Source organism: Leucoraja erinacea, chromosome 2 (assembly GCF_028641065.1).
Source record: "Leucoraja erinacea ecotype New England chromosome 2, Leri_hhj_1, whole genome shotgun sequence".
NCBI lineage: Eukaryota > Metazoa > Chordata > Chondrichthyes > Rajiformes > Rajidae > Leucoraja > Leucoraja erinaceus.
This window is the reverse complement of record NC_073378.1, coordinates 73,999,925-74,026,280: the sequence shown is the minus strand read 5'-3', so window position 1 is coordinate 74,026,280 and position 26,356 is coordinate 73,999,925. Positions and strand designations below refer to the sequence as shown.

The following is a 26,356-nucleotide window of genomic DNA, read 5'->3' as shown; positions in this document are numbered from 1 at the left end:
AAAAGAATAGCATTTCAAGAAATGCATTTTTTTTTAAATCATAGAAATTGTTATACCAGTAGCGACATGTGATCAATTCAACACGCAGTAGACCGTAACAAATTGCAAATAATGATTTTCTATACAAACAAAATACAAGTTGATTTCACTGCAAACTTTGAAGTTCCCACATTTGATGTTTAAACCAAGTTTGTATTCTCTTTCAGGCCCCTTTGCATCGTTGACTAAATATCGAGTTACAATGTGCGCAGTTTGTTCCAAGGTACAGGTGCTACAGGAGAGATAGACAAAGCAGATGGGGAGGTTGATTTATTAAGGAGAATGTCAGTAGTCAAAGACAACATTACTGATGGTTGGTCCAGTGAGGTAATATGGGTGAAGCTGAAAAATAAAAACAGGGATGATCACCTTGTGGGCAGTGTATTACAGGCCCCCAATTAATCAAAAGGGATTAGAAGAACAAATATGGCAGGAGATTACAGGCAATTGCAAAACTAATAGGGTTGTTGTAATGGTGTATTTTAATGTTCCCAATATAGACCGGGACTGTAATAGTACCAAGGACTTAGAGTGAAATGCGTTTAGGAACATTTCCTTGGGCAATATGTAGAGCCCTAGAAGGGAGAGAGCAAAATTTGAGCTGCTCTTAAAAAAATTGGGAAGAGCAAGTGACTAAAGGGCCTGTCCCACTATAGCGACCTTATTTGTGAGTTTAGGAGAGTTTGTGCTCGCCACAAGCTCGCAGCATGGTCGACACATGGTCGTAGGTGGTTACTGGTAAGTCTCCTTCATGGTCCAGAGGAGTTCCCTCATAGTGGTTACTACAGTTTGGTCAAGGACATTGTTCAACAAGCTGAAACATTTTCTGCTAGCAAAAATTGGTCGGCATGGAGAAAATCGGTAGTTTTGAACTCGTAGTGCAGTGGTAGTGGGGTCCTCATGTTGTTGTAGGTAGTTGAGGTAGCCGTAGGTAATCGCCTTTGCTAACCAGGCATTTTAATTGGCTCATTGGGGAAAAAAAACATAAGCACGAGTTTTCAGAAGCAAGGGAAACGGACCGGTAATGTTAAATGCCCACTAACCTTCACAAATGTTGTCTGGCTTCTTAAAAATTGCTCCACTCCTTCTCTCTACCCTTCTCCCCTCCCAGCTCTTTTAAAGGATTTACCATACACTGTGCCAGCCATGTTTAACCTTCCTGTTTATCGCGGGTATCAACTTGGCTTTGCACCGTGTGGATTTCAGACAGCGCTGACCCGCTTTCTGTGTGTGTGTGTGTGTGTGTGTGTGTGTCTGTGTGTGTCTGTCTGTGTGTGTGTGTCTGTCTGTCTGTCTGTGTGTGTGTCTGTGTGTGTGTGTGTGTGTGTCTCTGTCTGTGTCTCTGTCTGTGTCTCTCTCTCTGTCTGTGTCTGCCTGTGTCTCTGCCTGTGTCTCTGCCTGTGTCTCTGCCTGTGTCTCTGCCTGTGTCTCTGCCTGTGTCTCTGCCTGTGTCTCTGCCTGTGTCTCTGCCTGTGTCTCTGTCTGCCTGCCCTTAAGTGACCGTGGGCGAGCTTTTTGTGAACAGCAACCAACGTCCTATTAGCTTTAAAATATTTATAAACAAAGACAGGGTGGGCCCGCAAGTTAGAATTCAGAATTGGAGCATGGCCAACTTTTATAGTATTAGATAGGAATTTGCTCAAGTTGATTGGAGTAGGTTATTTACAGTCAAAGGAATGTCAAGAAAGTGGGGTGCTATTAAAAGCGTGGTGACAAGTGTTGAAGGCATGCATGTTCCTGTTCGAGTGCAGGGCAAGGAACCTGGGAGTAAGGAAGCTTGGATGATGATAGAAATTGAGGTTCTGGTCAGAATATAGGATGCATTCAACAGGCATAGGCAGCTGTGATCAAGAGTATTCCTGGAGGAGTTTTGGGAACCAAGAATATTTAAGGAAATATGGAGGTGAAAAAAAGGCAGGACATAGCTCTGGCAGATAATGTAATGGAAAGTCCTAAGATATTTTGTCAGTACATTGAGGGAAAGAGGGTAACTAGAGAGAGAATAGGGCCCCTTAGAAACCAAAATAGTCATCTCTGTGTGGAGCTGTAGGAGATGGGCAAGGTCAGAGTATTTCTCCTTTGTTTGTACATATGAAGACTAGGGCATTTGGAACAGTTAAGGGAGATGTCCTGAGGACAGTCCCTATTGGGGTCATGGAAGTGCTGGACATCCTAAGGTACATGAAGGTACATAAATCTACTGGGCCTGATCAGATATATCTGAAGACACAGTGGGAAGCTGGCGTTCTGGTTGAGATGTATGAATCATTAGATACGGGTGAGGTGCCAGAAGACTAGAGGGTGGCTAATGATAAGCCTCTTGTTAAGATGGGCTGTCAAGAAATAGCCAGGAATGATAGACCAGTGAGCCTAACCTGTGGTAGGCAAGTTACTGGAGAGAATTCTGAGGGATTACTTGTGCATTTGGATAGATGAGGGCTGATTAGTCGGCGTAGTTCTGCATGTAGGAGATCATGTCTTACGAATCTGGTTGAAGTTTTGAAGTAATCAAAAAGGCTGATGAGGGAAAAACTATAGGCTTTGTCAATTATGGACTACAGCAAGGCATTTGATAATATTCCATATAGTAGGCTGCTCTCGATGGTACCGAAGAAGGTTATCAAAAATTACAGCAGGATCTTCTTCAGAAGGACAAGTGGGCTGAGGAAAGGTTAATGGAGTTTAATGCCGAGAAGTGAATGGTATAACATTTTGGGAAATTAAACCATGGCAGGACCTTCACAATGAATGGCAGGGCAATGGGGATAGTTGCAGAGCAGAGGGATCTACGAGTGCAGGTACGAGTCAAGGAGGCTTTCGGTACATTGGCGTTCAGAAGTATTGAGGGTATTGAGTACAGAAGTTGGGATGTATGTTAAAGTTGTACAACACATTGGTCACACTGCAATTGGAGCATTTTTTTTCCAGTTTTGGTCACTCTACTACAAGAAGAATGTTGTTAAACTGGGAAGAGCGCAGATTAGATTTACGAGGGTGTTGCCAAAATTTGAGAGCTTGAGATCTGGGGAGAGGTTGGGCAGTTTAGGACTTTATCCATTGGAGTGCAGAAGGCCGAGATAGAGGTGTACAAGATCATGAGGGCAATAGATAGGGTGAATCCACACAAAGTATTTTACACAGAGTAGGGGAATCAAGAACCACAGGACATAGGTTTAAGGTGAGAGGGGAAAGATTTAATAGGAACCCGAGTGGCAATCCTTTCACACAGGCGGTGGTGGGTATATGGAACAAGATGCCAGAGGAGGTAGTTGTGGCAGGTACTATAAAAATATTTAAAAGGCACTTGGACAGGTACATGGATAGGAAAGGTTAAGAGGGAAATGTGCAAATGCGGGCAGGTGGGACTAGTGTTGATGGGGCATCTTGTTCGGCATGGGCAAGTTGGGGTGAAGGGCCCGTTTCAATGCTGTATGACTCTATATCCAGTTTAGCAATTGTAGTTAAAGTGTAATTATTTCCCTCAAAATTAAGTAAAATATTTACCAGAAAAAGGAGTTATCACAGCATTGAGCAGAGCCTGGACAATTTAAAGTAACAACCCTGTGCCATAATTTTTTGGTGAAGTTGCCATCCTCACATTTGCAATTTGAAGCAATCCTAAAGGACGCACAGAATAAATCTAATGAATCCCAACCATAGTAAATATCAAAATCAAGACGACATCGAAGGAAGTGCTGCATACAATGTATAATGGATGGAATGTCTAATGTTTCCCATTATATTAAATAAACTTAGCTCAACAAAGTGAGAAGGAAAATATCCCCCAAAACATTAATGGCATCATCATCAAGAATGATGTTCATAAATCAAGCAATTCTCAACTTTACCCACCAATACCTGCAAAATGCTGGCAACCTCATCCACAGGTAGTTCACTTGCCCTCCTCGATGACAAGACTGGAATCATTATTTCATTTTCACTGTGGTACACCTCCTCAGATCCCGGAATCTAAGGTACCCAATACAAAAGGGTGTTAAAAAGTTATTGAAATAATCTATACCGATAATTTTAAATTCAGATACAGTCATAGTTCATTTTAGCACAACCTAAATGTAACCGTTTTACAGAGGAATAGCTAATATTAGGTTACCTGCACTCCTGAAAACATTTTCGAAAAACTATGAAAATAATCCTGATATTCAGCAATTTGTTTAAAATATTTCCCTTTAAATTAAGCAAAGTATCCACAATATTGAGCCCACGTTGACCATTAATCAAGTCTTGATCATGATATTTAGCATTTCTACAGGGGGAAAACTGCCATCTTCAAATTAAAAGATGGACTTACATACATATGAAGTTTTCACAGGTGCCAAAGTGACACAGAGTGTAGGACTGCTACCTCACAGCTCCAGTGACGTTAGGTTCAATACTGACCTCCTGTATTGTCAGTGTGGAGTTTCTCATATCCCCCCCCCCCCCCCCCCCCCCCCCCCCACCCCCAAGAGATACAGGTTGGTTGGCTACTTGGTCACTGTAAAATGCTCTTAGTGTGCAAGTGAGTGGTGGAAGCTCGAGTCAAGAGTGTCTGTCATATGCGTCAGGACCAGTACAATTAATTTCTTACCTGATGCTGCTTTACAGGCACAGCTTTACAACACAACAAATAAATATGTAATACACAATAATACAAGCTATCAGTTATACCATGAGCAGACCCTAACAGTGCAAGTCAAAGGACTTACTGCAACCAAATACAAAGTCCCTTGTGCGTTGTTGCTGAGGTAGGGTTGTGGATAGGGTTATGCAGGTTGTTGAACTGCCTGATGATTGATGGGAAGAAGCTGTTCTTGAACCTGGACTTAACATGGCTGATTGTCCCCAATCAGTACCCCGTTCCTGCCTTTACCCCATATCCCCTGACTCCGCTATCTTTAAGACCCCTATCCAGCTCTCTTGAAAGCATCAAGAGAACCTGCCTCCACCGCCCTCTGAGGTAGAGGATTCCACACACTCACAACTCTCAATTAAGGTGTAACCCGTCCCTTTTGTACAGGTCACCCCTACCCCAGAAGAGATCCCAGTGGTCTATAAATTTAAATCCTTGCTCTCCGCTCCAGCGCCTCAGCCACACATTCAGATCCCCTATCTCCCTGTTCCTGTCCTCACTAGCACGAGGTACTGGAAGTAATCCAGAGATAACCAGCACGAGGTACTGCAAGCAATCCAGAGATAACCTAATATTGATTGCCTTCTTGAGGCTAGAACTTCCTGTCGATCCATTCAAGGGCAGGAAGGTCAATACATAGAAACATAGAAAATAGGTACAGGAGTAGGCCATTCGGCCTTCGTGCCTGCACCACCATTCAATATGATCATGGCTGATCATCTAACTCGGTATCCTGTACCTGCCTTCTCTCCATACCCCCTGATCCCTTTAGCCACAAGGGCCACATCTAACTCCCTCTTAAATATGGCCAATGAACTGGCCTCAACTACCTTATGTGGCAGAGAATTCCACAGATTCACCACTCTCTGTGTATAAAACATTTTTCTCATCTCGGTCCTAAAAGATTTCCCCTTTGTCCTTAAACCGTGACCCCTTGTTCTGGACTTCCCCAACATCGGGAACAATCTTCCTGCATCTAGCCTGTCCAACCCCTTAAGAATTTTGTAAGTTTCTATAAGATCCCCCCCCTCAATCTTCTAAATTCTAGCGAGTACAAGCCGAGTCTATCCAGTCTTTCTTCATATGAAAGTCCTGACATCCCAGGAATCAATCTGGTGAACCTTCTCTGTACTCCCTCTATGGCAAGAATGTCTTTCAGAACCTCAGATTAGGAGACCAAAACTGTACGCAATACTCCAGGTGTGGTCTCACCAAGACCCTGTACAACTGTAGTAGAACCTCCCTGCTCCTATACTCAAATCCTTTTGCTATGAATGCTAACATACCATTCGCTTTCTTCACTGCCTGCTGCACCTGCATGCCTACTTTCAATGACTGGTGTACCATGACACCCAGGTCTCGTTGCATCTCCATTTTTCCTAATCGGCCACCATTCAGATAATAGTCTACTTTCCTGTTTTTGCCACCAAAGTGGATAACCTCACATTTATCCACATTACACTGCATCTGCCATGCATTTGCCCAGCCTATCCAAGTCACATTGCAGCCTCCTAGCATCCTCCTCACAGCTAACACTGCCCCCCAGCTTCGTGTCATCCGCAAACTTGGAGATGTTGCATTCAATTCCCTCGTCCAAATCATTAATATATATTGTAAATAGCTGGGGTCCCTGCACTGAGCCTTGCGGTACCCCACTAGTCACTGCCTACCATTGTGAAAAGGACCCGTTTACTCCTACTCTGTGGAGTACCTGTGATGAACCAGGCAGTGTCCATCATTTTCTGCAGCCAGTGGGAGTTCCATTTACAAAACTAGGCTATGATGCACCAGACAGTAAGCTCTCCACTGCACCTCTGTCAAGGTTCGAGAAGGTATTCAACGACATGGCAAATCTCCTCAAACTTCTGAGGAAGTAGAGGCATGCATGATATTCTTTTTTTTGTGATTGCATCAATGTGCTTGGCTGAGGACAGATCATCAGAGGTTTGCACACCCAGAAACTTGAAGCTACTGATTCTCTCCACCACAGTCTCACCGACAAGGGCAGGTTCATGTACGCTCAACTTTCCCTTCCTGCAGTCAACAATCAGCTCCTTGGTCTTGCTAATGTTGAGGGCAAGACTGTTCTGACACAATTCAAACCAGAATATCAATCTAACTCCTGTCCTCTGCAAGTTGAATGAATTAAAGTTTATTGGCCAAGTATTCACATACAAGGAATTTGCCTTGATGCTCCTCCCGCAAGAGACAACATGACCTACAGTAACAAGTTAAGGATGGCGATGTAACAGTATCTGGTTACAGTCATGGGTAAAGTGAGAATAGAATAGAGCAGGAGACTGGGCACACCGACTTGATATGCCCTTGTACTGTTAGTCAGCAAGTAGGAAGTGTTGTTACCAATCTGTACTGATTGACATCTACTGATGAGGAAGTCAAGGACCCAGTGCAGAGGGAAGATGGAGAAATTCTTGATTAAAACGGGTGTCAAGGGTTATGGGGAGAAGGCAAGAAAATGGGATTCAGAGGCAGAGATCAGCCATGATTGAATGGCGGAGTAGACTCGATGGGTCGAATGGCCTAGTTCTACTCCTATAACTTGAAGAGTTCCCCACGAGTTTGATGATGTTTAGATGAAGATTGTGTTGAATACCTAGGAGTCGATGAACAAAAGTTTGACATCGGTGTACTATGGTGTACTTAGTGGTCCAGCAGAGTGGCGACCCAACAAGATTCATCAAAATCTATATATGTGCTACCAGTTGGCAGTTTAAGGCCGGTCACTTGACTCTGGGGATCAAGTTGACGAGATTGCAGAAGAACAAAAAATAGGATCTGTGTAGGATTAATATAACAGGGTGCTCAATGGTCGGCACAAACTTATCTCTGTGCTGTATGACCTATAACCGTATAACCATATAACAATTACACCACGGAAACAGGCCATCTCGGCCCTACAAGTCCGTGTCGAACAAATTTTTTTCCCCCTTAGTCCCACCTGCCTGCACTCATACCATAACCCTCCATTCCCTTCTCATCCATATGCCTATCCAATTTATTTTTAAATGATACCAATGAACCTGCCTCCACCACTTCCACTGGAAGCTCATTCCACACCGCTACCACTCTCTGAGTAAAGAAGTTCCCCCTCATATTACCCCTAAACTTCTGTCCCTTAATTCTGAAGTCATGTCCTCTTGTTTGAATCTTCCCTATTCTCAAAGGGAAAAGCTTGTCGACATCAACTCTGTCTATCCCTCTCATCATTTTAAAGACCTCTATCAAGTCCCCCCTTAACCTTCTGCGCTCCAGAGAATATAGACCTAACTTATTCAACCTATCTCTGTAACTTAGTTGTTGAAACCCAGGCAACATTCTAGTAAATCTCCTCTGTACTCTCTCTATTTTGTTGACATCCTTCCTATAATTGGGCGACCAAAAATGGGATTGTCATGACCTGATGACAATGTTCTAAAACGTATCACTTGGAAATGTAATGTAGAAAATGTGACTGTAAATTTACAGGCAACAAAATCTCATGAACAACTACTCGATCTTCGCTTGTGTAATAATGCTGTGTGGGGGACTGTATTGACCAGGGCAATGGTGATAAATCCTCTCTTCCACTGCAAAAATATTGCCAGGTAATATTTTATATTCACCTGCAACAGAAGGTTGGTTTAGAATGTCAGATGACTGCTTTCGCAATGCAATATTTCAGTACTGCAATAAGATTAACAGCCACAACAGTTCTCTGGTTCAGGGATAACCTTGCAATAGACTAGAACACAGCTGTCAAATGTTACAGCGAGCCCAATTTGATCGTTTCATTGGATACACAAAGGAGTCAGAATTTTTTTTTTTAAATGAAGGAGGCCAACTTTCAAGGCTCAGTCAACACAAACAATCCTGATGAACTGTTAATTTATATATTTCCAGTTTATGGGTCCTCATGGCCATTTGCTTATATTATTGCAATAATATTCATTGGGATGTCCCCAGACTGGGGTAGATGGAGCATAAAAACAAGTTCTTCTTTGAGGGGGATATGAGCCAAATGCAGGTAAATGGGACTAGCTTAGATAATATTTCTTGGTCAGCATGTACGAGCTGTGCTGTGGGGCCCATTTCTGCTCTATAGTACTATGACTTTTCTTCTTCAATTAATGCTTGTGCCATCACTTGATTGTACACCTGCACGCAATGACACTGTAAACCCTGCAGTTACTGATGAAAAAACTGGTTTTGCAAGTCCATTAATCTTCACGTTGTTACCAGCAGAAGTTTCATACAAACAAAAGAAAATTGACACGTGACAGGAATGTACATATCTTATCTTCACACCAGTTGATGTGTGAACCAACTTAACTTAACATCCTAAAAATAAGCAAATAAAACGTGACTGAGAATACTTAAATCTACAGAAAAGAACAAAAGCCAAACATAGTGTACATTTTATTAAAAAATACACTCCTGTTGAATGTGGACTGGCACGTTAGCATCAACTTGAGAAGGAAGTGGTTAACAATAATCTTGAGACATGCTAAAGCTATTCCCATATTGCATTGGGAAGGGTGGGGAGGTTTAGGATTTTAATACTGCAATGACGACACGAAGGTAATGATAGTACCGAGTTAGGGCGGTGTGCAATTCCATGAAATCAGGTCATCTGGTTTGGTAAGAATGACTAAAAGTAGGTATGTTACAAAACTTACCTTCAGCGGCGCTGCAGTTCTGCCACTGACCATGTGCGCGACTTTGGCACCTTTGAGGGGTGGGTGGGATTAAAATGCCGTTTTCCCCTGCCTATCCGAGATACATTTTCTCGGGCTACTACCTGATGCTGAAAATTCTTTGCTGGAGTAAAATAAAAAGCTACTTCGAACGCCGTCAACGGGATGGATCTCACGTAGGGGACAAAACATCAGGTAAGTTGTTTATTTTACATATAAACGTGCTTCTTAGGATTACTTTAATCAAAATTTCATCGGCGAAAATATGATTATGTAAATATACGCACCGGCAGTGTTTTTCCTGCTGATATAGGGTTTAAATTCACCGCAACGTTCCAAACGATCGCGTTCCTCAAAATCCCACTAGCAAGATGATTTAAATGGCCATTAATTTACGGGAATTAAACACTAAATTCCTTTTCATTTGGCCTATAAATCCATGACAATGAGATTTAAAAATCATGTTATATTGTGAATTCTTGTGTGAATGTTATTTGGACACTTAGGCTATTTAAAAATGTTAACCTTTTCTTAAGAAATGGATAGATGTTTAGATCTAGTAATTGAATTTTGTAATTAGCTACAATTAGGTAACTAACTAATTATATGTTTTAATTTCTGGTCATCCAAGTAAGATTGTTTCATATTTGTTTCGGAATGCTTCAATCTATAATAACTGAAAATTTCTTTCAATTCTCTTAATTTTTAAGAAATTTATGGGCTTTTGACTGTCCTCGATCACAGCTTTTGAGTTAAGTCAATGAAAAAACAATAGGGAACAAGATGCTAATTTCAGAGTATGAAAATGGCCATAACATTTTTTAATACTGAAGATATGAAAGTGAATTAGGTGTCAAATTAAACTTCTTTTTATGCTTTATCTGATGGGACAAATTGCAGACTTGATTTTTTAAATCTCAAAATTTTGTAACATTGCTACTAAAAGGCAAAATATTGTTTAAATGAAGAGAGACGGCAAGATGCTGCTCTATTGTTGGATGAATCTGTACACGAGACAAAGTTGAAATGCAGATACCGCAAGTAAAGAAGGTAAATAGAATGTTGACTTTTACTGCAAGGAGGTTGGTTGCTAAAAATGTCACAACTAAACTGGGCACTGACAAAACCACACCAAAGTGCACAATCTCACATTTTTCCATCAAGTTGCATACAATAATTTTGTGGCTCCTAACTTCATAAGTGATAGGAGCAGAAGCAGGCCATTCAATCCATCAAGTGTACTCTGCCATTCAATCATGGCTGATCTATCACTCCCTCCTGACCCTATGTCCTGCCTTCTCCCCATAACCCCTAACACTGTACTTGTGGGGTAATATACTTGTAATGGAGAACATAGTTCACAGGATTGATTTCTGGGATAAATGGATTTGTCTCAAGAGGAAAAGATATAGTCTTTGAGTAGTCTATAATCATCGTATTTTATTATCCTTCCTGTAAAGCAAGCCATTTTGAGGGAGCTTGATAGGACTGGTCTCCTTCTTAGGGGAATCTAGAACTAGAGGACACAGAATTAGAATGATGGATCATCCATTTGACACAGAGGTAAACTCCTCTCTTGACAGATTAAAAGTTTGAGAATAAGGCATTGACTACATTCAAGGATACGAAACACTGATTTTGGACAATAGAGAAAGTACAGGTCACATGTAACAGTGGGGAACATTGAGTAGTGCCCAAGATCATATCAGCCATGTCCTTATTGGATGGCGGATCAAACTCAAAAGGCTGTACTTTAAAATAAAATAAACTCACAGCGATCATGTGCAGTTTGTCTGCTGTCCTTGTTCCTCCCAATGAATGAGGTGACAGGTTGGTGAAAGGCTGAACAAACCTTGTTGAAAAGCTACAATACATCTCCAGTCTGCTGTACACTGCAGCCTCCTTGGAGCATATGGAGCATGATAGAAAATAGATGGAGTAGGCCATTCGGCCCTTCAAACATAGTGTACATTTTATTAAAATATTCACTCCTGTTGAATGTGGACTTTGGCACAGTTAGCATCAACTTGAGAAGGAAGTGTTTAACAATAATCTGGAGACATGCTGAAGGTACTTGCATATTGCATTGGGGGAGAGTGGGGAGCACCTTCGACCCGTCCTCGCGGCCTACCAGCGAGCCTGGAGCGGCGTTTCCCGAGGGGGACCTCGGCTTCGGAGGCATTACAGCCGCTAGAGCGCTATCACGGAGCCGGCGATGCCTTGCCCGGGTCGCCGCGCCTGAACACTGATTTGGGATCTGCCGATTGGACATCACGGATCTGAACACTAAGCTGGGATCTGCCGATTGAACATCACGGAGCTGCAGGACTGTGGAGTGGCCAGCCGTGGGCGGCAGTGCTGAACTTTACATCGGGAGCCTGGGATCTCTCGCCAAGATCACCAATGGTGGAGCTCCGTCCAGCGCGGCCTGTTGGCTTCGGAAGCCGCGGTCTGCGGTAAGGAAGCGGCCGTTCCAGGCATCCCAAGCCGCTGAGGGTTCTCCCCACGCCAGAGCACCTTCACCCGACGAGAGGGCCTGAAACATCGGGCCCCGTAGCGGCGACTGCGGAGGCCTCAATAGGCCCAACCATGGGTGGACAAGTGGATGGGGACTGGACTTTGCGCCTTCCCCCACAGTGGGAACCATTGTGGGGGGGGATGTTTTTATGTTTTAATGTTAAATTTTCTTCTTTAATGTTAAACTTTACCAATAGCCCTAAGAGCTCTATCTAACTCTCTTTTGAATGCATCCAGTGAATCGGCCTCCACTGCCTTCTGAGGCAGAGAATTTCACAAATTCACAACTCTCTGGGAGAAACAAATGTCCTCATCTCAGTTCAAAATGGCCTATCCTTTATTCTTAAACTGTGGCCCCTGGTTTTGGACTCCAACATCAGGAATATGTTTCCTGCATCTTAGCTTGTCCAATCCCTTAATAATTTTATATAGTGAGAGGATGGAAATGTGCAAACCATTCGAAGCCAGGTGCCAATCAAGTATACATGGAAACAGACTGCTTTTAAAAAAATTAATATTTATGTGATGCACAGTCAAATTTGAAAATGTAATTTTCAAACCAAACCTTTCATATTTGGACATTTAATATACAGTTTAAATTTACTTTGATTTAATCAAATTTGTTTAGATTTTTTTTTAAACATTCCGCATTTAGCAGAAAAGTCAAAATTACATATAACCATGTACAAGCTACCTGATGCGTACAATTTTTCAATAGGAAATTAAACAAAAAATGCATTTCAAGTAGCTTGAGGTTTCTTGCAATCATCATGTCCCTAAATTTAGGTTTAAATCAGAAAGTGTCAAGAACCAAGTTCCCGTGGAAGATCACTGGTAATGGCTAGGGACATTCGCATGGGCCCCAGCTATGCCTGCCTTTTTTGTTGGTTGAATCAAACAGTCCTTGTGTATCCTGACACCATCCCCAACTCTTTCTCCACCAAATCAACGACTATGTCACGGCTCTGTCTTGCACCTTTGCACAACTTGTTGATTTCATTAACTTTACCAATAACTTCCATCCTGCCCTCAAATTCACTTAGACTATCATTGACACCTCTCTCCCAATTCTTGATCTGTCTCCATCACAGATGACAAACCCACTGACTCCCACAGTTATTTGGACTACATCTTCTCTCACACTGCATCTTGCAAAAGAGAACATACCCCATCTCTGCTGTCGTAGATGAAGCCCTCACCCACATCTCCTGTGTAACGCAGTTCTGCTCTCAATCCCCCTTCCCATAGATGGAATAAGGTCAGGATTCCCTTGGATGCTGCACCGCAGAGAGAGTACTAACGTATGGCATCTCTGTGTGGTATCTCAGCTGCACGGAAGCGGAGAGGAGAGCTCTTCAGCGCGTCGTCCACAGAGCGCAGAAGATTGGGGACACAGCTACCAGCCTTGGAGGGCATCTACCACACACGGTGCTTCAGGAAGGCCGTCAGCATCCATAAAGACTCCTCACACCCTTGTAATGGACTGTTCAAACTCCTACCTTCCGGCAGACGTTACAAGGCCTTCTACGCCCGCACCTCCAGACTCAGGAACAGCTTCATTCCCAGAGCTATAGCGACTCTGAACCGGCCCTGCTGAGTGCCCCCCCACCCCCATGAACTGTCTCCCTCGGATGGTCACATCGCACAGACACATTTGCACTTTAGACTGTTTTACTGTTCTTTTTATAAACCATGTTCTCGGGGTATCTAAATCTAAATTTTATTAGTTGTTTAAGTTATGATATCGGATGGAAGCTGCATACAAAATCTCGTTGCACATACGTGCAATTACACACCAACCTCCGCATCTGACACATTACTATCTGACATTTCAGCCACCTTCAATGTGATCCCACGATCAGACAGATCCTTCTCCAATGTCCGTAGAGACCGCTCACTCCGCAACTCCTTGGTTCACTCTTCCTTTCCCACAGAAACCACCCCCTCCCTCAGGACAATCCCCAGCAACCGCAGAGGTGTAACACCTGTCCATATACCTCCACCCTCACATCCAACCAGAGATCCCAGCAGTCCTTCCAGGTTAAACAGTGGTTCACATGCACCTCCTCTAACCTCTTTACTGCATTTGATGTTCCCAATTCGGCCTCCTATACATCGACGAGACGAAGCGTAGATTCTGCAACCTTCTCCCATTTGACTATTCTCTCTCATTTTTCCATTTCCATACTAACTTTTCTGTCCTGGGCTTCCTCCATTGTCAGAGCGAAGCTACCCACAAACTGGAGCAACAGCACCTCGTATACCCCATGGGTTGCCAATGCAACAATATAAACATTGAATTCACCAATTATAGGTAAACTAATCCCCCTGCCTTTTTTCCCCTCTTCCTTGTGCCTCTCTCAGCTGCGCACCCATTTTTCCCCATCCCCATCATCCTGCCCTCTCCCACCTATCTTTCCTCCTCTGGCTTCACAATAGACAATAGGTGCAGGAGTAGGCCATTCGGCCCTTCGAGCCAGCACCGCCATTCAATGTGATCATGGCTGATCATCCCCAATCAGTACCCCATTCCTGCCTTCTCCCCATACCCCCCGACTCTATTTTTAAGGGCCCTATCGAGCTCACTCATGGAAGCATCTAGAGAACCTGCCTCCACCGCCCTCTGAGGCAGAGAATTCCACAGACTTACCACTCTCTGTGAAAAAAGTGTTTCCTCGTCTCCGTTCTAAATGGCTTACTTATTCTTAAACTGTGGCCCCTGGTTCTAGACTCCCCCAACATCGGAAATATGTTTCTTGCCTCAAGCGTGTCCAAACCCTTAACAATCTTATACGTTTCAACCAAGATGGCGGCGCTGCCTTAGCAGCTGCGGCTCGCCTGCAGTCTGTTTTTTTCTTTTTTGTTGTTGTTCTTTTGTACTGTTTTAGTTAATTTTTGGTTTATTAGGTTGTGTATGTGTATGGGTGGGGGAAACATGTTTTTGGTCTCTTCCTTCCTAATAGCGGAGCTGGCAGCCTCGGAGCTGGGGCTGCAGCAGCGACGACCCGGCCTCGGGGCTGGGACAGTGACAACCCGGCCTCGGAGCTGGGGCAGCGTTCCGGTGGCAGCAGCCACCCGGCCCGACCGCGGGCCCAGTGGACGACATCGTCGGGAGCTCGCAGGTCACAGGTTGGTGACCTGTTCTCCGGAGTTCCCGCAACAACAGCTGCATCCGCTGGACTGGAAGAATGGCAGCTTCGACCACCCCAGGCCGCGGACTTGAACCGGCCCATTCGCGGAGCTTGGATTCAGCCGTGGGACTGACATTACTTACCATCGCCCGACGGGGTCACAACATCTGAAGCCTGGGTCGCCTCGGCGCAGAGGGAGAATAAGAAGGGAAGAGACAAAGACTTAAGACTTTTGCCTTCCATCACAGTGAGGAGTATTCAACTCACTGTGGTGGATGTTAATTTGTGTTTATGTGTGTTTTTGTCATTTTTACTATATGTAGGACAGCAAGGCAACAAAATTTTGTTCAGACCGCAAGGTCTGAATGACAATAAAGGCTACTTGGACTTTGCGATACCCTCTCATCCTTCTAAACTCCAGAATGTACAAGCCCAGCTGCTCCATTCCCTTAGCATGTGACAGTTCCGCCATCCCGGGAATTAACCTAGTAACCCTATGCTGCACTCCCTTAATAGCAACAATGGCCTTCCTCAAATTAGGGGACCAAAACTGCACACAATACTCCAGTTGTGGTCTCACTAGGGCTCTGTACAACTGCAACTGAGGATGCTCCTCAGCTTCTTCCCACAGGCAATAAGACTGATTAAGCATAGAAACATAGAAACATAGAAATTAGGTGTAGGAGTAGGCCATTCGGCCCTTCGAGCCTGCACCGCCATTTAATATGATCATGGCTGATCATCCAACTCAGTATCCCGTACCTGCCTTCTCTCCATACCCTCTGATCCCCTTGGCCACAAGGGCCACATCTAACTCCCTCTTAAATATAGCCAATGAACTGGCCTCAACTACCCTCTGTGGCAGAGAGTTCCAGAGATTCACCACTCTCTGTGTGAAAAAAGTTCTCCTCATCTCGGTTTTAAAGGATTTCCCCCTTATCCTTAAGTACCTACATGCTTACTTTCATAGACTGATGTGCAAGGACCCCAGATCCCATTGTACTTCCCCTTTCCCAACTTGACACCATTTAGATAGTAATCTGCCTTCCTGTTTTTGCTACCAAAGTGGATAACCTCACATTTTCTGCCATGCATCTGCCCACTCCCCCAACCTGTCCAAGTCACCCTGCACTCTCATAGCATCCTCCTCACAGTTCACACTGCCACCCAGCTTTGTGCCATCTGTAGATTTGCGAATGTTACTTTGAATCCCTTCATCCAAATCATTGATGTACATTGTAAATAGTTGCAGTCCCAGCACTGAGCCTTACGGTACCCCACTAGTCTCTGCCTGCCATTATGAAAGGGACCCGTTAATCCCTACTCTTTGTTTCCTGTCTGCCAACCACTTCTCTATCGATGTCAGCACTCTACCCCCAATACCATGTGCCCTAATCTTGCCCACTAATCTCCTATGTGGGACCTGATCAAATGCTTTCTGAAAGTCCAGGCACTACATCTACTGGCTCTCCCTTGTCCATTTTCCTAGTTGCATCTTCAAAAAATTCCAGAAGATTAGTCAAGCATGATTTCCCCTTCGTAAATCCATGCTGACTCGGACCGATCCTGTTACTGCTATCCAAATGTGCCGCTATTTCAACTTTTATAATTGGCTCCAGCATCTTCCCCACCACCGATGTCAGGCTAACTGGTCTATAATTCCCCGTTTTCTCTCTCCCGCCTTTCTTAAAAAGTGGGATAATATTAGCTTCTACCCTTACATTTCTTCACACTCTAACACACTTCTACCATTGCATCCTGATCTCACACGTTTTGACTTACCATCTCCGGTTTTTGCCCAACCATCTGCCAATCGATCAACTATCGCTCATCGATAGTCACCTATCACTTGCTAAGTTTTGGCAGAAGGGGCGCGACCCAAAATGTCACCCATTCCTTCTCTCCAGAGATGCTGCCTTTTGTTTCTATCTTTTTTCCTATCTTCATTCCTCTTAACTTTCTCCCACCTGCTATAGTCAGTTTGAAGGAGTCCTGACCCAAATCGTCACCTATCCATGTTTTCTGGAGACTGACTTCCTGACTTCCCCCCCACCCCCACCACGAGTTACTCCATTTTGTGTCTTTTTTGGTAAACCACCATCTGCAGTGCCGTGTGTCTACATCACTGGTAATAGCCTACTGTCACAAAACAATTAGCCATTGTTCTTTGCTTCCTGCTACCAAACCTATTTAAACCCCCACTTAAATCTTCGATCCCATGGGCTTTTATTTTTCTGACATCTATCAATTGCCTAGTTAAAATCCATGAAGGTGACTTCAAGTGCATTTCCCTCATCAAATCCAATGACATTTGACTGTCCCTGAAACACCATTACCCTTTTAAAAAGGTTTATATTGTCACTTATAAAATATCTATTCGAAAAGCTTGTTCACAGTTCATCTAAGTGGCTCGTAAATATTCAGTTTATCCATTCCATCTTATATAAAGAGCAAATGCTCATTTGTTCAATCCACCAGCACTCTTGTGGCAGGGAAGAATGAGGGGGGAAAAAAGACACAAGAGAATGTAGATGTGGAATCTGGATCAACAAACTATCTGCTGAAGGAACTCATCAGGTCATGTAGTATCCATGGCAGGAAATCCATGGCGGGAAAATCTGCTGTTGTTGGGTCGGTGGTCGAGGGCAGGCCAAGGCAGTCGAGGTCATGGGTGGGCCACGTGGGTGTCGGAGGTCAGACACACTGCCTGCAACAAAGGAAGACCTAGCTTGGGAAACCGCCGAGAGGGAGAACAAAGGAGGGTCCAGTGTGGGGGAACCACCGAGAATTAAGGGGACCACAAGTGGAATGTATTAAATAGTTTCAATTAAAATGGGATTCTTGTAACTTCGTCATCACCGTTTATTTGGCGACTCTTTGCAACCCTTGGGTATGTAAAACAAAGAATATCATTGTGACGTCACGTGACAATAAGGTATCATTCATTCATTCAGATGGACAGTTGACAGTAGAGGGGAGGTAGCAAGCATAAAAAGGCAAGCAGTAGGGTTGTTACAAGAGGTGGCAGGCAATAGTTAGATCCAGGTGTAGGTTGGTTGATTGGCGATGGAGTCAGGTGGGGGAAGAATGTGTGCAAACAGCGACAGAGGCTGGAAGATGATAGGTGGTTGTAACAATCCACCCGCAATCAACAATCAACCAGAAATATACTTTGTCTAGGCTAGGTGAGTATCTGCTTTAAAAAGAATGCCCCATCATTCTTCCTTTACTATGTTTTTTCCTTTCAAAATTTCCGCAAGGAGTTAATTTATAGGTATGGAACATACAGAATATAAAATAGGATAAGTGCAAAAAAGGTGTTTGATGGTACGACTAGATTTGATGGGCCAAATGACCAATTTCCATGCTGTTTTACACATTCTCCTTGACATGGTTTCCTTTAGGGGCTAAATTTCCTTGAGTTTGAACACTTGATTGTTAATACGTCAGCTCTTTCATTAGCACCAAGAAGCTAGTACATTCAAAGGAACTGCAAAAGATCAAGTTTGGAATTGGACAAGAACATAGCTAATTTTTTGGTTATTCTCCGACCTAGAATGTCAAAATAGATTACTAAAAATTTAAGTCTTAACATTTTCAAACGTAGCCAAATCTAAATAATAAATTCTGCTGATCTTAAGGGGTATTGTAGGCCTCTACAGTGGTTAACAAACATTCCACAGCTTCCATGTGATACGTATATTTCGCTCAAGGTCAATTCTTTAGTACAACAGATTAGTGTTGACTTGTACAATTAGAAAAAAGGTAACATCTCTAATACAAATTAGTTTTTAAAATAGTTATCCAAGTAATGAAATTATGTTGTAGCTACAAATTACATTTCCATGCAGATTCTGGAACATTCCAGAAGTAAAATACAATTTAAAGAAAAATATCAGCATGGACAGATTTGGCCTTGAAACCGTGATCTTGTGACTTGTCAGCACTACAGAAAGTAATCCGTCTTCCTGTTTTTGCGACCAAATTGGATAACCTCACATTTATCCCCGTTAAACTTCATCTGCCATGTATCTGCCCACTCCCCCAACTTGTCCAAGTCACCTTGCATTCTCACCGCATCCTCCTCACAGTTCACACTGCCACCCAGCTTAGTGTCATCTGCAAATTTGCTAATGTCACCATATAACCATATAACAATTACAGCACGGAAACAGGCCATCTCGGCCCTACAATTCCGCGCCGAACAACTTTTTTTCCCTTAGTCCCACCTGCCTGCACTCATACCATAACCCTCCATTCTCTTCTCATCCATATGCCTATCCAATTTATTTTTAAATGATACCAATGAACATGCCGCCACCACTTCCACTGGAAGCTCATTCCACACCGCTACCACTCTCCGAGTAAAGTTCCCCCTCATGTTACCCTTAAACTTCTGTCCCTTAATTCTGAAGTCATGTCCTCTTGTGTGAATCTTCCCTATTCTCAAAGGGAAAAGCTTGTCCACATCAACTCTGTCTATGCCTCTCATCATTTTAAAGACCTCTATCAAGTCCCCCCTTAACCTTCTGCGCTCCAGAGATTAAAGACCTAACTTATTCAATCTATCTGTAACTTAGTTGTTGAAACCCAGGCAACATTCTAGTAAATCTCCTCTGTACTCTCTCTCTATTTTGTTGACATCCTTCCTATAATTGGGCGACCAAAATTGTACACCATACTCCAGATTTGGTCTCACCAATGCCTTGTACAATTTTAACATTACATCCCAGCTTCTATACTCAATGCTCTGATTTATAAAGGCTAGCATACCAAAAGCTTTCTTTACCTCCCTATCTATACGAGATTCCATCTTCAAGGAACTATGCACGGTTATTCCGAGATCCCTCTGTTCAACTGTATTCTTCAATTCCCTACCATTTACCATGTACGTCCTATTTTGATTTGTCCTGCCAAGGTGTAGCACCTCACATTTATCAGCATTAAACTCCATCTGCCATCTTTCGGCCCATTTTCCCAAATGGCCTAAATCACTCTGTAGACTTTGGAAATCCTCTTCATTATCCACAACACCCCCTATCTTGGTATCATCTGCATACTTACTAATCCAATTTACCACACCTTCATCCAGATTATTGATGTACATGACAAACAACAAAGGACCCAACACAGATCCCTGAGGCACCCCACTAGTCACCTGCCTCCAACCCGACAAACAACCATCCACCATTACCCTCTGGCTTCTCCCATTCAGCCACTGTTGAATCCATCTTGCTATTCCTGCATTTATACCCAACAGTTTAACCTTCTTAACCAACTTTGAAGACTTTGTATCCCTTCATCCAAATCATTGATATATATTGTTAATTGACTGCTATTGTGTACGGTCGTCACTTTTTTTGCAATGACAGTAGAGGCAGGGGATTAAGGCCAACTATAATTATACAAGTATGGGACGTAATACCAACACAATAAAATATATCCTAACATTGTCCTGCTTGCATCATTGCGTCAATTTTTTTTATAAACAAATATTTTTAACCACACGTTTTTTTATTCTTTGGTTTGCAATTTACAATGCGTTCCAAAACTGCAACAAAAAATGCGCACAGGAATTTGTCAAAGTGTATAGAACACAACTCATGGATATGTAATCTCAGAGTGATAACAGGTTCTAAAATAAAATCATAGTAGTTAAAAATAAATTTCACTTGTGACCTTGTCACACATACAATTTCCACAAATTTAGCGCAAACACATTTTATAGACAACATAGTGCTAGTTCAGAAGAAGGGTTTCGGCCTGAAACGTTGCCTATCTCCTTTGCTCCATAGATGCTGCCGCACCCACTGTTTCTCCAGCATTTTTGTGTACCTTCGATTTTCCAGCATCCGCAGTTCCTTCTTAAACACCAGTGGAGTTCATGTATGGAATGAAAGGTATGATATACTTTCTTGTATTGCACACAAAAAAAAGTTTTCACCGTATCTCGGTATGCATGATAGTAATAAACTGATGCCAATACAACATTTAGGGAAAGCTGATAGTGATATTTGTGTCACAATAGGCCAGGCAATAACCATGGAAAAACAGAGAAAAATAGATTCAGGAGTAGGCCATTCAACCCTTTGAGCCAGCACCGCCATTCAATAGACAATAGACACAGTGCAGGAGTAGGCCATTCGGCCCTTCGAGCCAGCACTGCCATTCAATGTGATCATGGCTAATCATCCACAATCAGTACCCCGTTCCTGCCTTCCCCCCATATCCCCTAACTCTGCTATTTTTAAGAGCCCTTTCTAGCTCTCTTGAAAGCATCCGGTTAACCCGCCTCTACGGCAGAGAATTTCACAGACTCACCATTCTCTGTGAAAAAAAGTGTTTCCTCGTCTCCGTTCTAAATGGCTTACTCCTTATTCATAAACTGTGGCCCCTGGTTCTGGACTCGACCAACATAGAGAACATGTTTCCTGCCTCTAGTCTGTCCAAACACTAAACAATCTTATATGTTTCAATGAGTTCCCCTCTCATCCTTCTAAACTCCAGAGTGTACAAGCCCAGCTGCTCCATTCTCTCAGCATATGACAGTCCTGCCATCCCGAGAATTAACCTTGTAAACCTACGCTGCACTCCCTCAATAGCAAGTTAGGGGACCAAAACTGCACACAAAACTCCAGGTGTGGTCTCATTAGGGCTCTGTACAACTGCAGAAGGACCTCTTAGCTTCTATATTCGATTCATCTTGTTATAAATGTCAACATGACATTCGCTTTCTTCACTGCCTGCTGTACCTGCTTGCTTACTTTCATAGACTGATGTACAAGATCCCCCCCAGATCCTGTTGTACTTCCCCTTTTCCCAACTTGACACCATTTAGATAGTAATCTGCCTTCCTGTTTTTGCGACCAAATCAGATTCAGATTCAGATTCAATTTTAATTGTCATTGTCAGTGTACAGTACAGAGACAACGAAATGCATTAACCGCACATTTGATAAGGACCTTATAATTGGATAACCGCACATTTATCCCCATTAAACTTCATCTGCCGTGCATTCTCACAGCATCCTCCTCACAGTTCACACTGCCACCCAGCTTTGTGTCATCTGCAAATTTGCTAATGTTACTTTGTATCCCTTCATCTAAATCATTGATATATATTGTAAATAGCCGCGGTCCCAGCACCAAACCTTGCGGTACCCCATTAGTCACTGCCTGCCATTCTGAAAGGGACCCGTTAATCCCTACTCTTTGTTTCCTGTCTGCCAACCACTTCTCTATCCATGTCAGCACTCGACCCCCAATACCATGTGCCCTAATTTTGCCCACTAATCTCCTATGTGGGACCTTATCAAATGCTTTCTGAAAGTCCAGGTACACTACAACTACTGACTCTCCCTTGTCCATTTTCCTAGTAACATCTTCAGAAAATTCCAGAAGATTAGTCAAGCATGATTTCCCCTTCGTAAATCCATGCTGACTCGGACCGATCCTGTTATTGCTATCCAAATGTTCGGCTATCTCATCTTTTATAATTGACTCCAGCATCTTCCCCACCACCGATGTCAGGCTAACTGGTCTATAATTCCGTTTTCTCTCTCCCGCCTTTCTTAAAAAGTGGGATAACATTAGCTACCCTCCAATCCACAGGAACTGATCCCGAGTCTATAGAACATTGAAAAATTATCACCAATGTATCCACGATTTCTAGTCACTTTCTTAAGTACCCTGGGATGCAGAGCATCAGGCCCTGGGGATTTATCAGCCTTCAGTCCCATCAGTCTATCCAACACCATTTCCTGCCTAATGTGGATTTCCTTCAGTTCCTCCGTCACCCCAGATCCTCTGGCCACTACTATATCAGGAAGATTGGATCTGTCTTCACTAAGGAGGACACAAACAAAGTACCTGTTCAACTCATCTGCCATTTCCTTGTTCCCCATAATAAATTCACCTTTTTCGGTCTTCAAGGGTTCAACTTTGGTCTTAACTACTTTTTTCCTCATCACATACCTAAATATACCTCACATACCAATATACTTCACATACCACACATACCAATGTGATCATGGCTGATCATCTAAAATTTGTTACATCACTCTCTTGAATCTACCTATTCCAATTTGTTTTAGTCATTCAATGCTTCTTCCAAAAACTCTTCTAATCCTCAAAGATACCGTTCTTCTTGCCAGCATTATCAACCATTTAATTTATTACTAACCTCGTGTTCAGTCAGATAGATCGTTTTTATTGACATTGATTTTTCACTGGAATATACTGCTGAGAATTTAAGTCTTATGCTTGTCATGATTTACTGTCAAACCTTTTAATCTAAATCTTCTAATCTTCCTTATGCATCCTTACCTGTCGCTGACACCAGCGCTACATTAACATGTTTTACTCCTTCCTGCCCTTTGAAATGGCCTATCAAGCGCCTTAATCCAAGAACAAAAACAAACATTGCCCTATTTACTAGATGGCAAAAAGCTGTTGAGTATATAAACATAACAATTATATAGCATAATATAATGAATGAAATTAAAGATGGATAGGTAAATCTGGTAAATTTAGCTGAGGCCAAATACCATGAAACTCTCAGAATTGCAAGAATTTGGATCATTTTCGCAAACGTATGAAAAACAAGAAATAGATGTCTAAGACCCAGAGCAGTGAAAGAAGCACAGAAATATTGTAGGAAATTGGGTCTTAAAATAGATGTTAAAAAGATGTTCAATGGCACCAAATTATTTCCTGCACTCGATAACAATCTAAAATAAAAAATATTGGCGCAATGCCAAAGAAACATTACAAGTACACAACATGTAGATTCCCTGACACGAGTTATGCAACAGGATATGAAACAAATTGACAAACAAGATAAGATAAGATAAGATACATTTATTGTCATTTGGACCCCTTGAGGTCCAAACGAAATGCCGTTTCTGCAGCCATACATACAAACACATAGACCCAAGACACAACATAATTTACATAAACATCCATCACATCACTGTGATGGAAGGCCAAATAAACTTATTTCTCCACTGCACTTATCCCCCCCCCCCCCCCCCTGTCAGAGTCAAAGTCAAAGCCCCCGGCTGGCGATGGCAATTGTCCCGCGGCCATTAAAGCCACGCCGGGTGGTGCAAGGTCGCACACCGGGTCTAGGTGTTAGAGCCCCCGGTGTGCGCTCGCATAGTCCCGCGGCCATTCCAAGCCGCGCGGGGCAGTGGTGTCAGGCCCCGCTCCAGAAGCTCTTCGACCCCGCAATTCGAGCAGGGGAAGTCGCCGTTGCGAGAGCCCTGAAAAGCGGTCTCCCTCCAGGGATCCGCGGGCTCCCGGTGCCGCCATCCACAGACCTGTCGTTGGGGGCCTCCGACTCTCCGGTAGCAGCAGCAGCAGCAGCAGCAGCAGCGCTCCTCCACCGCTCCACCCGTTCCGGACTCGGCCAGCCCCGCGACGGTGAGGTGAGTCGTCGGCACCAGAGTCCCCGGCTTCTTCCTGTTGGAGGCCGCTCCTCGTTGTGGCCCCAACGACAACGGAAACCCGACGAGAAAAGGTCGGGTCTCCAGTGCAGGGAGAGATTTAAAAAGTTTCCCCCCCCCCTCCCACCCCACCCCCACCCCCCCACACACACACCCCAACAAAAAATAACAAAAACTACATTAAAACACAGACAGAAAAATAATAAAACGCGGACAGACTGCAGAGGCCGCTGCTGGCCAGAGCCGCGCCGCCAACCGCCAAACAGCTCTTCATGATTTGTGACACTAGATTAAAATCTGAAATAGTTTAACACAGTAAATATATAGGCTTTGGGTAAACAAGAGGTGGACGTGTATGTAAGCTAATATAATTGAATGACAGATTAGGCAAAAAATTATATGAGCTTTTCTTGCTCCTATTCCTCAGCTACTTCACACTGGTGTTTAGAGAAGTTTGCTGAGAGTGACACTGCAACAAAGTAGCACAGTTGCTACCTCACAGCACCAGAGACCCAGGTTCGACCCCGACTACGGGTGCTGTCTGTACGGAGTTTGTACGTTCTCCTGTGACCTGCATGGGTTTTCTCCAAGATCTTTAGTTTCCTCCCATACTTCAAAGACCTACAGGTTTGTAGTTTAATTGGCTTGGTATAAATTTAAATTGTCCCTAGTATAGGATAGTGATAATGTGTGGGGCTTGCTGGTCAGTGTAGACTCAGTGGGCCGAAGGGCCTGTCAGCTCTGTAGCTCTAAACTAAAAAACAGTTAATTGTCTTTAAATGTGTGTGCATACAGCATCATCAAATATAAATCACACCAAATGTTAATGGGTCATGTTTCTGCTTGATGAGAATAAATTGATGGCCAATCTCTGCTTGTTCAACTCTAAGAGGAAACAGAGATGAATGATAAATCTCACCTACATTTTATAACAAAGCAAAACCCAATGATGCACAGAGCTAAACTATTCTCCATCAGGCTCCACTCCCCCGTTCACACCGTCCACTCACCCATTCCCCTTGGGCACACTGGCGTTTTGCCATCCTTCAGATGAAAACATCCTCTGGATCTGATGATAAATCCACCCACAAAGCAGAACAGCAAACAAACAGCTTCCATGATGCAGACAAGAGATTCTAACACATTAGTGATATTTAAATATGATTTATTTAATCAAACATGGAGCAGTACAGCACAGGAATAAGCCCTTCACCACAATGTCCATGGCACACATGAAGACGTTAACCTAATTTCCTCTGCCTGCGATCGTTTTTATCATTTCCTCAAAAAAAACCTTGTGTAAGACCTGCCATTCTCTTGTTAAAAAAAGTGTTGAAATAAATAAATTAAAATAAACTCAAATTTACTGACAAAGAATTTTCAATTTAGCAGCTTATTTAAAGCCAATGTTAAGCTGCATGGTGCGGATATAAACTATGGCAAGTCAGCAGTGCTCCATGGAACCACCAGCTCATAAAATAAATGATCTGATGCATTCATTTGACATCTTCTTTGCACAAAGTTGCATAATAAACCACTTTGCCTTTTCACAACATCTTCCAGTGCTGTCTGTTTGATGTTTAAATGGAACACATCATTGACTTTATCTACTCCATAACACTTGCAAAAGATAAAGAGCCACATCAGCGGCTGCAGTATCCCATGTTGAAGCCGACACGCTGGACACAAACAACAAGTACGTTCTCCGATTGTTGTAAGGAATTTTGAGTATTATAAGGAAAATGAGCAGGTAATAGTTTGGTTAACCCTAGAGCTGACATACTGGGGAGCATGATGGGAAAATGGCCAAGATAGAATGTAGTTAAAATAGCTAAAGCTGAAACATTCTGCCAAGAAGCAGGCTTCCTTATCAATAGTGAGGAGGATAGTCCTTCACAGT

The 26,356-nt window shown here is 43.2% G+C and overlaps 1 protein-coding gene across 2 annotated transcripts in view; it reads right to left on the bottom strand.

Moving 5' to 3' along the window:
- Window positions 1–26,356, bottom strand: part of atp2c1 (ATPase secretory pathway Ca2+ transporting 1) — a 113,552-nt gene that overhangs the window by 64,729 nt on the left and 22,467 nt on the right. Inside the window, exon 2 of one of the 2 annotated variants that reach the window (XM_055658547.1) lies at window positions 3,892–4,008. In XM_055658547.1, the coding sequence (XP_055514522.1) occupies window positions 3,892–4,008 (117 nt within the window). The remainder of the gene's footprint in view (window positions 1–3,891; window positions 4,009–26,356) is intronic. The other variant, XM_055658555.1, reaches the window with a different exon arrangement.